Source organism: Phaenicophaeus curvirostris, chromosome 1 (assembly GCF_032191515.1).
Source record: "Phaenicophaeus curvirostris isolate KB17595 chromosome 1, BPBGC_Pcur_1.0, whole genome shotgun sequence".
In the NCBI taxonomy this organism is placed as follows: domain Eukaryota; kingdom Metazoa; phylum Chordata; class Aves; order Cuculiformes; family Cuculidae; genus Phaenicophaeus; species Phaenicophaeus curvirostris.
Genome location: NC_091392.1, coordinates 107,744,461 through 107,759,474, shown reverse-complemented (window position 1 = coordinate 107,759,474; position 15,014 = coordinate 107,744,461). Strand labels below are relative to the sequence as shown.

Sequence of the window (15,014 nt, the reverse complement as noted above, 5' to 3'; positions counted from 1 at the left end):
ATTCACTTTACTTCTTCAAAGAGATAAATTATGAGAGCTACTATTTCAAAACAACAACAACAAAAAAAAAAAGGTAATTTCTGATGCAGAGTCAGAACAGTGAGTGGGAAACATAAAAAACATTTAAATGCAGATCTTACAGAATATGTAGGGTGTTTTGGAGTTTCTGTTGGGGTTTTTCATTTGTTTTCTCCTGTCCTCTTCCCCAATCTAGTTTCTAGTTTGTTTCCTTGTCTTAGGAGAAAAAGAACCAAGTATCCCACTTGCAGATCTGCAGATTTAAATAAGGAATTCTAGCATTACTCCTTAGGATCCTAAAGGAATGACAATCACAACCACTAAACATTCTAGCCTCAGATAAAGGCCATTTAAGTCAGAGCTGCTGGAATCAGCAAATACAACCCTAACTAAAAGCGAAGTCTGTTTGCAGACACTGCATATTTTCATGTCAGTCTTGAATCCACATTTTATCACAAAATAAAAGCAGAATGACTGTTAAAGCACAGGAATGAAATCAGGACAGCTGGTTCAATTCTGGATTCATAACGGACTTTGTCTGACCTCAAAGTTTCTTCATGTTTCATTTCACATCAACAAAACAGGGAATCTTGGTACAATTAAGGAAAAAAGCTTCCACAGGGGCATGAGTTCTCATATTTTAAAGAAATACTTCACATTTACATCCTGGCTTTAAAGCAAAAACAGAAACAAATTTTAGCAAAAACAGACAGTAAAATTTAAATATGTTCACAGACTAACAGAAACAAACCCAAATCCAACCTACTAAGTAAGGATTACTATTTAAGACGCAATGTTAATATCTTCCTTTTCTTTATGGTACTTGTTGATTCAAAATATACACTGAGGCATATTAACAGGTAACATTCCTGAGGCACAAATAAAGTTATTTGTATTAAGGAACAAAGCTTCACAAAGGGATAAGCCAGGTTTGCTGCCTGCTAGCAATGTTCTAACAAGAAAATTAAAATCTCTCATACTTCATGAAATCATTCTTCTCTCTTTAAGTGGATATCTATTCTATTGTCTGAAATACTTGCTATTCCATCTATCGAATCTAATATCTGATTTTATTTGTATGAAGAACAAAATTATACACTTCCACTGAAAATAGAGTAATGACTTGTAATAAAGCTGAGATTTTCTCTCACAAGTATCTAATGTCCTCTCAGAGTAGCTTGAATCTGGTACTGTACAGTCTTCCAGAAGGATGCTGTTTGACTATTGCTTCATGAACATAAACTTGTGGGCACTGTCACATGTGTCACATTAAGTGCCCTCAGTAAAGTTAGAACAGAGGTCAGTGCGGCTTCCTAGAATCTACAGAATAACATTGAGTATCCAAAAAAATTGATCAACTTCTAGGGTATCACCCTAAAGACATGGGAGACAATCAAATTTGTTGCTCTGCATGGCGTCTCCTCTATTTAGGTCACATATGCACAGTTGTGAACCAACTACCTGTGCCTATAACATCAGCAGCAGAAATGTGAATAAGTATGATGCAAAGACATCCTAACTCAGCTTTGATCTGCCAATAACACACATAAATCAACATGGTCACAGCCTAGACAAACTATTTACTTGGACTCAGAAGTCTCCCTCTAGTTCTCCTCTTCCTGATCGGAGGGCCAATCCTTGCCATAAAAATGATGCTGCGCCATTTAGATTTACTGCTTTAGATCTTCTTTAACTTGAGGATCTTCGCACTGTCCTGCCTTTATCTTGCTGTGGGCATGTCAACACAGACTTTGGCAGGCAGATGCATGCTCCGAGTCAGCCAGATGCAACCTAATAGCAGTTTGTGCATCTGTAATTACCACAACACTATGCTAATGTTAATAAGCCGTAACAACAGTTTATTCAAGCACTGCCACAGGAATGACAGTTTCAGCTTTTGATTTGGAGCTAGTTTGTCTTCAGTTAACTGGAAGCATGCACAAAGAGTTTGCATTTGCCAAGAAGAAACCAAGTGGACATACCTACTAACTTAATTCCATACTTTTCCTGTGGTGAGGTCTGGAGGTGTTCTGAGGATTAGTACATTTTGCATTGGAATCTGTCAGTATGTTAGATACTGGGTGGTATAAATGTTCCAAAGACAAGTATACAGAAGCAATTTTAGACTGCATCCATAATACTGAACAGATGGAAAACACATGATTTAGTAGAAAACCTTCTAGAAAAAAAAAAGTGGTCTCCACTTCTGATCTCAGAAACTATTTCTAAAGGGAAAAAATCAGAAAGTCTCTGTCCTCATTTAGACTTCTTTAGCTTCTCTCTTCAGGCTAACAAAGACACCATTTATGTCAGTTATGATAAAAGATTTCATTACGTGAATGGCTATACATATGACATTGAATGGACAGACCACATACTTTTAAAAAGACAGGTACTGCACTCCAATAACAATTTGGTTTACACATTGCTTGTGATTACCAGCAAATCACGTACTTCATTTAGTTGAATCACTCCTTTTTATTGCCAGGTTGTAAAGTGACCATCTGCATTACCAAACATAAGAGGCTGGAATCAAAAATTTTATCCCAGAAATATTTATATCCTTAAAATCATACTTCACTTTAGACAATGCAGTTACGCGTCACAATGCAAGTGAACGGAAACATAGCTAGAGAAGAGAAATTCTACCTGATGGATAGAGGACAACATTCAGCATTAGCTCAATGAAACTGAGAAGGTTAACTGTTTCTACTCTCATTTTACTTCTTGTAAGAAAGCAGAACCTCCAAGCTGTTTTTATAAAAATCCTAGAAAAATAAACCAATTCTATATGTAGTTAGGAATTAAGCCCATGAACAATTATAGTCAGACTGATAATATAAGTTTGATTCATATAGAGTTGTTTACTGTGAAAAGTAGCTTTTGCTTCACTGTGCATTTTTTTCCTAACAACTGCTGAGAAAAGCTTGTATTGTAATTTTTGCTGTTTTAGTACTTCTTTGTTATAAACATGCACTTATTTTTAGGACAATTTCAGAAAAACCTTAGGTAACAAATTTAAGGTATTAATTCTTACCCTTATTTGATAATTCAAGCAAAATAAAATTGGAACACATTTTCAAGTGTGGCTACAGTTCAAACGGAACTCATCTAGGTTTTTACAAATCTAATGAATGCTTGTAAGAATGCCTAGATTACCTCTTCACAACGTTTTAAAGACCTCACAATAACCTATTTGCGAGAATTTATCCAGGTTCCCTAAAAGTAAACAGTAGGTAAAGAGAATAGACTCAAAAGTAAACAGTAAATGACACAATACAGCATGTCATGATTTCAAACATGGCTATCAACAACATTCACTGTCTCAGGAAACAGTCCAATAAACCTTTGTTCAGACTTCAGTGTTCTTAAAACAAAAAGCACAACTGTGTGCAAAACACAAGAAGGCCCATCATGCAGAAGATACTTGTAGGGAAGACTTGTTGTCCACTCCCAAAAATAAAATATTTAAAGAGCCATTATGTGAAACTTTGTGCTATGCTTTAAAACTTACCTAGACCATGAAAATGGAATTTTATTTAACAGCGTCTCTCCAAAACAAAAAACCCCCGAAGAACAACAAAACAAACATCAAAAATTACCAAGGACAGAAATGGAGAAATGTCTCTTCTTTAAGGAAGACATGCACCTTCAAAAAATATTAGGTGTTCTTTTCTTCTGCTTGAGTTTCCCTTCCCCCTCCCCCCTAACACTTTTTCTAAACAGACATTCACAAACATAGTTACAAAATTAATTGTAACTTTTTATCGGTAAAAATGTAACATGATTGAAGGGGATTGTTCTATTGGTTCACAGACACAGCCGTTACTTTTGAATACTTGCAGGTCACACAATAGATTTAGCGTTCTTATGAACAGAAAATGGTTTTCTGTGGGGCTGACTTCCATTAACAGATGTAAACAGAAAAAATCTAAAAAAAACCTAAAAACCCTTCAGGACTGCATAAAGTGGTCATCATAGTCTGAAAAAGAGTCACATATATTTAAGGTGCTTTAAAGCAATAGTAACATTCACTAGTCACAAAGAAAAAAAAAAACTTAAGTAGTTTTCATAATATTTACATGGTAATAAGGTCTCTCTTTCAAATTTCTGTCCACACAACACCTACAGTAGCCTTTCCTGGTTTAAAACAGACACAGAATAACAGATATGAGAACTCCATCTAACAGCAAAATTATTTTTCTCTTGAAGAGGAATATTTCTTGTATTTCTTGGTTTAGTTTAACTGTAGTTGATTGGTTTTAGGGGATTTGTTTTTGTTTTTAATGAGATCCTCAGTAGCTAAAATATGCAAAATACACTATTCACAGGAAAGTGCATTTCTTCTCATCAAGATATTTACAGAAAGAAAATAGTTTCCCCAGCCCAGTCTGCCCTTATATATGGCAGATAAAGTGTTAATTCATGCACCTAGTTAAAAAAAAAAAAAAAAGGCTACAAAGGGCTGTGAAGAATGAAGCAGGTGATTCCTGAGGTTGTAGAACAAACCTAGGAGTCTTTTGGTTTATACTAATGTTAGCAATATACAGAAAAAGTGAATATAACTCAAATTAATTTTAAAATTAGCAGCACATAAGCAAAGCATGCACTCAGAACTGAAGCCACTAAAATGACAAACAAACAACTGTAAATTTACTTCTAAGAATGGCAAATTCAAAATAAGTCTACCAAGAGTTTGAGAACTGTATAGGAAACCACCTGTGAGAGTGTTCTTGAACCCAGCAATATAATTTCAGTATGTACATAGGCTGTATAATCCAAAGATATTCACAAAAATGTAATGCAATGGTGCTAGGGAGGATTATTTCAACTAAATGCTAAAAGCTATTGAATGCAATGTGTGGAACTGCCATAAACTGGCACAATTCCATTTAACATCTGATCACTCAGACAGTACGCTTACAGACCAACAGGCGTGATGTGAATACTGAATATCTAAGGAACAGTTTTGCCCAGTGTCACAAAGCCACAGACCAAAACAAGCAAGTAAACCAAAACTCTTGAAGCCACAAACAAAAATGAATTACGAGTTTTCGTACTGAATGGTAAACTCCAACATAGCTATGACCTGCACTGCAACAAGTATGTGACTGTAATGATTAAATGTGTGAACCTCAACTTTGTCATATGTTCCCAGAGGGAGAAAATTAAACCAGTAGCTGACAATACTTAAAATGTGTCTTTGGTTTTATTATTTAATAAATAAAAAAAAAACCAAACAAAACCCACAGAAAAGTATTCTCTTTTGTCCCATATGTCATCTTGAATAAAATCTGACACACCAGAACATCCCTTTAGTTATGTGCGGTTTGATTAGTCCCACACTTTCAGCACTACTTTATAAACATGCCCACTGCTTAAATATACATAAAGTTAGAGCTTGATTTTCTATTCTTTACTAAATCAAGATTCCCACATACTCACATTGGAGTTATACAACTCCTGAAAGCTTCAATCAGACCCTGAAAGCTGCAATCAGTACAACCCCCGAAACAGTACTCTTGGCACAGAAGTCTCCCATTGACTTCAGTGGGAGTTCCAACGCTGCAGGGTGTGCACACAATTCTGTCAGTAGAACTCATCTCGCATATCATGATTTTCTTAGAAGAAACTATACCAGCTAGAGATAGATGTAGCTATACTATACTGTTAACAGTCTTAATAGGAAAAAAAGCCAGCATTTAGGGGTTTTTTTTTATAAATCTAAAGTTAGGGTATTATTCTCCAACACAAAAAGCACAGGAGTATCTGAATTATTGCATTATTTATGAGTGATAGCAATGCCCCACTGGACATAATTCACCTTGAATTTCAAATTTCAGATAAGATTTACAAAGATAGGAACAAAAAACGAAATAGAAAGCCACAAAAAGCCTTCTGTTGTAAACTACAGATGTCTGATACAAAATCATTCAGTTGATTAGCAAAAACAAAGTGTTTCACATTGTGCAATTTTATCTTTGTAATTCTCTATTATTGTTACATGCAAATAAATAAAGGCCACATTTTCTAAGAACATCATTTTCCATTTTTAGAGAGATGTAACCAACTGAGAAAAAAAAAAATCAGTCATTAAAAATGGAAAAATTGTTTTTGACACCCAACTGTAAGTTTTCCTAGGAAAAATTGTAGAGAGCATTATTGTTTGTGGGGTTTTTTTAAGTATGGACAACATCTAGTGACACCAGCAGAATTTGCAACAGGTACCAAACACTGGCAATTCTTACTGCGTTAAGAAGTAATATCTGCTATATAACGCTTGTTAATGGATGAGAAACACTCAATTATATTTTCCAAAAAGCAACATTCAGCAATTTAAAAGTTACTTTTCCCCTGTGTCTTGAGAGTCTTTACATGAAGAATGTCTTAGAGCACATCACTTGAGGGCATCACCTGGGACATTCTGAGGACCCATTAAATGTAATCCTTTCATAAATTACTTAAGAGTCGTCTTAAGAATAACCATACTTCTTCCCTGACACTGTTATGCTCTGAAGTCACTGCTTTTTTGGCTAAAAATTAATTTCCATCCTGAAATTTTTTTCATAACCCATTTACTGGTATGCCATGCTTTCCTTTCAAGCACCTCTGCAATCTGTGTTCATCCCTGGGAATCCTCTTCCTAGTCATCAAATGTCCTAGCATTCATTTTACCAGGGTAACCACTCAAACACTTTTAGCCCCCACCCCCTTGGTAAGGCAGAACTTGCGACACTGACTATAGTTGAAAAGTGATATTTATGAACAAGAATGTTTTTTACAACTGGCCTGTTGCAGATCAGCTTAAAATTGAAGTACTTCATGCTACCATTTCTTAATTCAAGATAGCCATCACCAAAACACTAGGAAAATAAATAAAATGCTTTTTTAAAAAAATGAAGGAAAGAAACACCAAATAAAAGAATATAATTAAATCACTGAAAAGTCCATGAATAAAACATGCAATTCTGAGTCTGATATGCAAGAACATATGAGCAGTTCTATGGTACACATAATTATAAGTGTAATGGAAGAGTTGAGAAAGGAATTAGTATTACTCCATTACTTACAACACAACAACTGATTATTTTTTCAGGCTTTTTTCAGCATTTTTCTCTCAAGTTGCTGTCACAGTCTACCAAGTAGATCAAATTCATGCAACAAAGACCTGCCAAGATTATTAAGGAAGATCTCACAGATATAGCCCGACATATCCCTGAATGTTGTAGGGTGCACTGACATTAAGCATCATGCTGTTCTTGTTCTGTACTTACCCTGCTTCTTTATGACACTTGCCTTGAGTCAGTCAGATCGAGGTCACTGGAGTATATCGATCTTTGTTCTGACCCAGTAAGCATGTCAGTATGCAAGTATGGGTTGTTGAAGAACTTCAACAAATAATGTTATATTACATTAATCCTGATAACTGGTCTTCAGTATGTTTAACATTAACCCTTTTATACCCTCTACACCAAACCCTGGATATTTAGTTTATTCTGCTTTGATTAATTAAGATACAATTACTGACAGAATATCATTGCTGTTCTGATTACGTCTTTCCAGGTACTATAACAAAGAAAATAAATTTTGTGTGATCAGTACAGAAAGCTATTCATAGCAAGAGACAGAATTACCTCTTCCTACCTGTTTATGTCTATCTGCAACACGTGCCACAAGGATCTCCATACACTGCTTTATGTCTCTCTCTTTAAATGCTTTATTAAGTATAGACCTGACTTCATACAAGCCAAAATCAGCAGCAGCATGAAGGTCTACGAAGTTAATGGGTTTGAAATTGCTTGCAGCTTGACTGAATATGCTGCAGTGTTTTAGTAGCAAGAAAATTGATGGCAATGATTTTGTTTATAAACTGAATTCATAGTATGCTCCAAATAGCACTGCTTGGGCAAAGTGATGAGGTCATCAACTTCTTGTATGAATTTCATATATGAATTCCAAGTATGAGTTTCAGCTCATAGCCAGTCAAACAACTGTTATTGTTACTTAGCCCACAACTGCAATGTAAATAATCAGTTTAATATAGCTAATGGGAAAGGTAATTTTGAAAAGGGATTTTTCATTCATAAAGTTATTTATATGTTACAGGTATAATAGGTATTACTATGAACTTTGCTGAATTATTAAAGTTATTCATCAACCTTTGTCTATGCTTTAGCAATAGTACTCAGGTAATTGGAACACTAAAAAAAAATAGGAGAAAAAGTATAACTGAGCAGTGAGAAAAAGATGTGTTTCTACTCCACTCTCCCCCTTTTCTACTGGAAAAGAGCCACTACATCTCAAATAAACAAATTAACTTGAAGGTGTTTTATGCTTTCTATGGAAAGCTACTTCTGGAAAGAAGTTATCCAGTGCCTGAATAAGAGGAAATTTATTTCGGTAATGACAGGCAGGATCAATGAAGAAGCAGACTAAACCTCCATAATAAAGTTGCTTCCCAAGTTTTTCTGGATGTTGTCCATGCACAAATTGGCAATTTCAGATAAGATTATACTTGGATCATGGAAACTGATGGCAAATGACAGTGTTGGTTAGTAGATCTCTGTGCTTACTGACATTATCTGTTCAAACAAGTTGTTAAATGACTTGATCTTTCAATTCTATCTGCAATGCTCCTTGTCTATTATACCAAAGAACAGACTCAACGAAACAAAATATTTTCTTTACTAAAAGGAGCAGAAACAAGTAAAACTATTCAGAAGGTGTCTGACTTGGTTTTCAGCTTTTAAATGGTAGCAGTATTCTTCAAGAGAAATCATGTAACCAATTTTTAGTTGATACACTTCACTGTCTGCCTCCTTCCCTAATGAACTTACTTGAGACAGCAAAATAATTGCTTTTAAAAAAAAACTGGTCCTGTTTGCTTCTCATGAAAACACCAACTTAAGTCAATGGAAATTCTCCTTTGACTAGAATCAGTAGTGTTTGACCACAACGATCAGTCATCTTCATATTTAATAACTATGTAAATACTTCATTCTACAGTAGATCCTACTTTATATTTGTAGTTCAAGCCCCTACTCCTGTGTCATGCAATTAATAATCTAGGTTCTAATTAACAGATGCAAAAAGAAATTTTCTTTTAATCAAAGTTTCCTAAATCATAGCAGCAGCATAAATGAATAGCATTGCCCCATCTCATGTTATTTCAAAAATGAAAGCCATTTACCCCATAGCAGTTCAAGAGATGTCTTCACCTACTCCACAGTTTCAAAACTCACTGAAGTCAACTGATTCCTGTTCAGTGTGGTGATCTCTGTATTAGTGCAACCAACAGTGCTTCCATGGAGCACTCCAGCTCCAACACATGTTATTCAAAGGCTTAGGGATATTGTTAAACAAGAGTTTCTATGGAGTAGTCTTCTGTATTGTTTGTTTTCTCAGGTATTGTTTGCTTCCTTTCCATGTAATTTTTAAGTAACTTTTAAATGGGTTTCTTTTCCAGGACAAAAAGATTTTAATATAAGCTGTCACCATAAATAGCTGTAGCCAGATAATTGACTCTTGCTGTTTATGATTGTTTTTATTCCTCTGTTTTCTTCTTTTCATTCAATTAATTAAAAGTTCAATTCTGAGCTTGCCTACAGCAAAGCAAATCAGAAAGTTTCTTCTCCAGTTACCAACATCATCAGTCAAATGATAAAAACCTAATACAAAAATTTAGCCAAACAATAAAAATAAGCTTGGTACCTTTATTTTTGAAGATACCCCATTCAATAAATTATAGCATAACACAAGACATTTGAAGAACATCTTGCTATTTGAAATTCTCCTTTTCGTTTCCCTGACACCCTTTAAAAACATTCAAATTCACATAACCACAGTAGTAAGCGAAACTGAGCTGCAAACACAACAACAAGATACTGCTAAGAATGCAGAATTACATTACTGAAACTGGACATCCTCAGATTCTGGAAGGGACAACAAGTATTCCAAGTGCTCTATTTAGCATTCAAAATTATTCCAAGTTTTAAACCAGTTACCAAAAACCATAATTATTTAGTCAAATTCTTAACCTACATGTATTAAAGGGGGATAGGGTGTAGTGGGTGGGACTCTAATTACTAGGTCAGAATTAAGTCATGATTAACTGATAAGTCAAACCAAAAAGTGGTAAGATATATTAGACTACAATAGGCCTCGATTTAGTCTGTCGGATCCCAGTAAGTCTTCAGATTTGAATACATCAGGATGTCCTTAAGTTCTCTCACATCTCTCCCATTTCTGAATTTCAAGAAACATCACAAATAAAACTCAAATGACATGTAAAACCTCAGGACAAACCTCATCAATTATACTACCCTTATTCACAAAGCAAATGTGTGCGTGCCAAAAAACAAACAAAACTCCAAATAAAACATCTAGCATTAATTAGTTGGTATAAGCCGAATATGAATACCAGCTTATTATCCAGATTCCTTATTTGGAGAAGCCTGTATCCTACTAATTCAATAACAGATTTTCAACTCACAGCCACAAGATAGTGTAGTTAAAAAAAAACGTTTCCTAAAATGTCATATTAACTTGACTCAATTGTGCTGGAATAAAATAGCATGTGCTGAATGTAATGAGGGGGTTACTGGAGTAAATTGGAAGAAAAATCAGTACATAAACATGAATCACTTGGGAAAGGTGCCTCCAAGAAAAGGTCAGTGAAAGGGCAAACTAATACAATACTTGTTTCCAAAATACTTGTTGAAGAAGCAGGCCATGAGAGGCAAATCATACATAAATTGTTCTTAACACTCCAATAGTATTCCCATAGATAAAGATAATTAGTCACCCAAATAAATACAAGAACAATGTTGTAGAAGAAAAAGGCAAAGTCAAAGCAATGCTATGCAAATCCTTTAGAGGAGACCTTAAAGCTTCATCTCTATGACCTTATCATTCATACATGTCATAATTTAGAGCCACTGCAAACACTAAAAATCTCTAACTCAATTTTGAATAAGAGTGTACGAAACAACTTTCTACATATTTCTCATCCATCCATTCTTATGTCAATCTTCTAGAATACCTCACGAGTCTGGGCTTATTTTCAGGCAAATATTTTGATTCTCATCTTCACTTGAAGAGGAGTTACACAGGCTAAAACAGGAAACCAAACATTATTTTTTGTCCGGTTTTTGTTAGGAGTGAAAAGGAGAGGAGAAGGTAGCAGACATATTTTAATCTGAATGCATTTGTACAAATTGACAGAGCAGAAAACAATGAACTCCCTGAATGTTTCAGATTTTCCTTATTAACTAACAATCCCTTATAAGCATTTGTAAGGGGACACTCTCCAGGGGAAGAAAAAAAAAAAACCCCACACAAAACCTAACTCAGTATCAAAGCAGTGGAAAGAGGAAACTTAAAACACATTGACTGAGCAAGTGCTCACTCCTAACTTATGTTAGCAAATTGTATTATGCAGAGTGATAAGAGAAATAGGATTTTGCAATCTGGGAAGATACTTATTTCATCCACATTAAATCGGTGTCCCCAGACAGCGGTACAATACAATGAAGCCTCCTCTTCCACATGTTCTATTTCTACCTATATTAAAAGAAACAGATTTACAGAACAGAATAGGCTCTTTTGTTGGTTTGAGGTATGTGTTTTGGTATTGTCTTTATTAAAGCAAAGCTAATTAAATTTGAGCTTTTCACTCCGGATGAATTGTCTGGACAGCTTTGAAAGGTTAAGAAAAAAATCCTTTTGTTTTAGTGTAATAACATTGACAGTTAAACTTCTCCCTTACGACGAAATTAGAAGAGGGAATATTTCACCCTGGTAGATAATTATGACATTCATAAGCTCTTAACTTAAGGGGCTGATGAAAGGGGTTACTGTCAGCTACTCTGATTTTCTGAAAGGGAACAAATACATCACAGTTCGCTCTCAAGCGATTCCAAAAGAAAAAGCTACAGTCATTCTTCATAAAATCTTCTTCAGCTATCTTCAAAATATGAGCCGTCAACCTACAACTGACAATATTTCTTAACCATTTACATTATCTCCACACTAGCATCAAAAAGTCATAATCATCTTCTAACACGCAGATAATGCTGGTTTTCTTAAACAGAAAACCCCTTAGAAACACCATAGCCTTCACTTGATAAGTGTTCCATGCCACTGCAACCCCAAAAGAAGATAAATTCCAGGAGTTTTTGGAATAGCCTCTCAAATTATTTTAATCACTTCAAGAAATTCCCAAGATTCCTACAATGAGGTGTCAAAAAAAAAAAAGCATCCTAAATCCCTCCCCATAACAATGTTTATTAAAGCAATAATAATAGAAGAAAAAAAAATTACTGTAGAATTTTATTTTCCCATAGCAACCTTGATGGGAATGTTCTCCATACAGAGACCTTTTCCCACTCCTATTTACCACCCCTTGCTGTGGATTGAGGCTGCATGTTCCTGTTATTTCTATAGCCAGTTAAAAAAATATCTTACTTCCCTCCCGTTAACTCCCTTTATTAAAAAGAAGTGTTTGGTTTGAGTTTTGTTGGTTTGTTTTGTTGTTTCGTTGGTTTTTTTTAAATTGAGACTAATAACAATTTACTCTCAATACACAATTTACTCAGCTTTCCTCCTTATATCTATCCCTCTATAATTTTCAAAGCTCATCTTAATAGCATCTAGAATTTGGCTCCATTATTTATCTCCTGACACTTGCAGTAGTAAGATACCAAAACTATTTAGTCCTCCCACGCTGCAGTAATCACACTTCACAAACTAGCTTTCTACCGTTCCTCCGTTAGAGGAATCGAGGACCACATCTCTCCGCACATCACATCTAGGCAGATCAATGCAAAGCCTGAAGGATGTTTTCATGTGCTCCTTCTCCTCTGCCATCCCCGTGCTGGCAAAAGCCTCCGGAACCGTTTCTGTACCGCTGCTAGTCGGGAGACCTCCGGAGCTCACCCCGAGGTGCCAAACGCACAGAAGCATTTCTACATAAATTGAGAGCACCCGGTGGCTCTTTGCTACTCATCACCGAGACAAAGCCGCCTGCGATAAATACATTGAAGGAGACCTTCGGAGCTGTCGTCTTTATCTCTCCAGGCATAACGCCCCCTCCCCTCCTTCTCAAGCGCAACAGATCTCGCTCCCCTCTCCAGACACCGCGCAGCGCCTGGTGAGACGTTCACCCCGGCGCCGTGGAGCTCTGCCGCCCCCTGCTGCAAGCCAGGGGCCGCTCCCACGCGTCCGCTGGCTCCCAGGTGGGTTGGTTTATTTATTTATTTATTTTTCCTCCCCCCTTCCTTAAAACCTGCTTAAAAAGGCCCCGAGCTCCGGACCCGCCTCCCCCTCCAGGTGCAGGCGATGCAGCGCTGCCCCACGCCCGGCGGGGAGCATCCCAAGGGAGGAGCGACATATCCCGCTTCGGCCCCGAAACCTACCGCTGGAAACTTGCCCCAACAGTTTCGAGTCGCCGCAATTATCCACCCCTCACTCCCCGAGGGCCACCCACCCCATGTCCCACCCCATCTCCTCGAGGAGCGCAGAGCCGCGAGTAACCACATCGGTGACATCCGAAACAGAGAAAGATTTAACACACACAGGAGGAAAAAAAAAAAAAAACAAAAAGACAACAAACCGAAAACAAACCCCAAAGCTGGCCACGCCACGACCGCCAAGGTCTTTATTTTCAAAGCGAAAAAGCAACTTGCCGATGCAACCTGCCGAACCTACGCACGTACATATGCAAAAAGGCGAAGGCGCAAACCCCGTCGCGCCCCGTCTCCGCGCACCCCTGCCCTCCCCGGCCTCATTCCAGCGCTTCAAAGTCTCCGCAGCCGCGCAGATGCCAGCGGCCACGCTGCCCCTGCCCCGCCGGCTCCCCGCGGGCCGGGAACGGGGCTCGGGGTCCCCGCACAGCGAGGGGAGCGGCCTTGGGAAGGGGAGCATCCCGGCAGGGCAGCTTTCTCACGGGGCTCTACCGATAGCACTTCTCCTAAAAAATGAAGCCCACCTTTCCCCCTCCAGCAGATGCAGGTTTGAAAGCGCGAACCCCAGCATTTTAAATCGCTTTATCACCCCACCCCCCCCAAAAAAAAGGCAAAATCCCATGCAAAGCAGGTAAGTGCACTTAGCATCTTCCAGGTGTTTTCCCTTTTTTATTTGGTTCTCATAAACAATTCCTCTCCCCACCTTGAAGACTTAATGAAAAAAAAAGGAGGGGGGGCACGATGAAACAAGTTTTAGGTCCTTTTTAATTTGGTTCCATGGTGTTACAACGCTTTATTTCTTTCTCCGTAATCTGTGCGAGCAGACAGCGCAGGTAAGAATAGCGATTTATTTAAAAAATAATAAAAAAAAAAAAAAATCAGCCCTGCTCCTACCTTGGCCGCTACTGAGGAGCGATCCGAGCAGGTAGAGAGGCAGGAGGCTCATGTTCAGGAGCTGGCGGACGGTTCCGAGTCGGAGCTGCTCTCCCGGCGCCGCCGCCCGCCCAGTGCCACCCGCGCCTCCCCGCGCCGCGATATATCGGGGAGGCAGCGGCCGCGCGCGGGGGGCGGGCGCGCGGCGGCCCGCGCGGATCCCTCCGCGGCACCGAGCGGCCGCGCCGCCCACCGAGCGGCAGATTCTTCCGCCGCTCCGAGAGGCGGCTGCGAGGGCTCGAAGCCTCCCTCCCTCTCCCCGCCTTGAGGAAGCGAGGCGACACCCCCACCAGCCTCGCGGCCCCTCGGAGCCTCTTCTTCCCCCCCGCCCCCACACGCACCCCGAGGGGGAACAGCCTCAAGGGAGAGTCTCCCGGGGAGCCCCAGCGGATCGGGGGACCCCCGCAGGCAGCACCCACAGCGCCTGCCCGTGGGGCGCCCGCGCTGCGGCGCGGGGGATGCGCCGAGGGGGTACGCGGGGTATGGCGATTCCCCCCGCGCCTCCCGCATGCGGTAAATGCGCCGCAGCGCCGGTGGGAAGCGGGAGCGCCGGGAGCCTCGCGTGGTGTGTGTGTTGGGGGGGGGGGGGGTGCGAGTTCA

At 38.8% G+C, this 15,014-nt stretch overlaps 1 protein-coding gene across 1 annotated transcript in view; it reads right to left on the bottom strand.

The window, feature by feature from the left end:
* NCAM2 (neural cell adhesion molecule 2) overlaps positions 1 to 14,487 on the bottom strand; it is a 281,879-nt gene extending 267,392 nt beyond the window's left edge. The window contains exon 1 of the mRNA XM_069870620.1: positions 14,376 to 14,487. Coding sequence (XP_069726721.1) covers positions 14,376 to 14,427 — 52 coding nt within the window. The 5' untranslated portion in view covers positions 14,428 to 14,487. The remainder of the gene's footprint in view (positions 1 to 14,375) is intronic.
* Between the last annotated feature and the right edge of the window lie 527 nt (positions 14,488 to 15,014).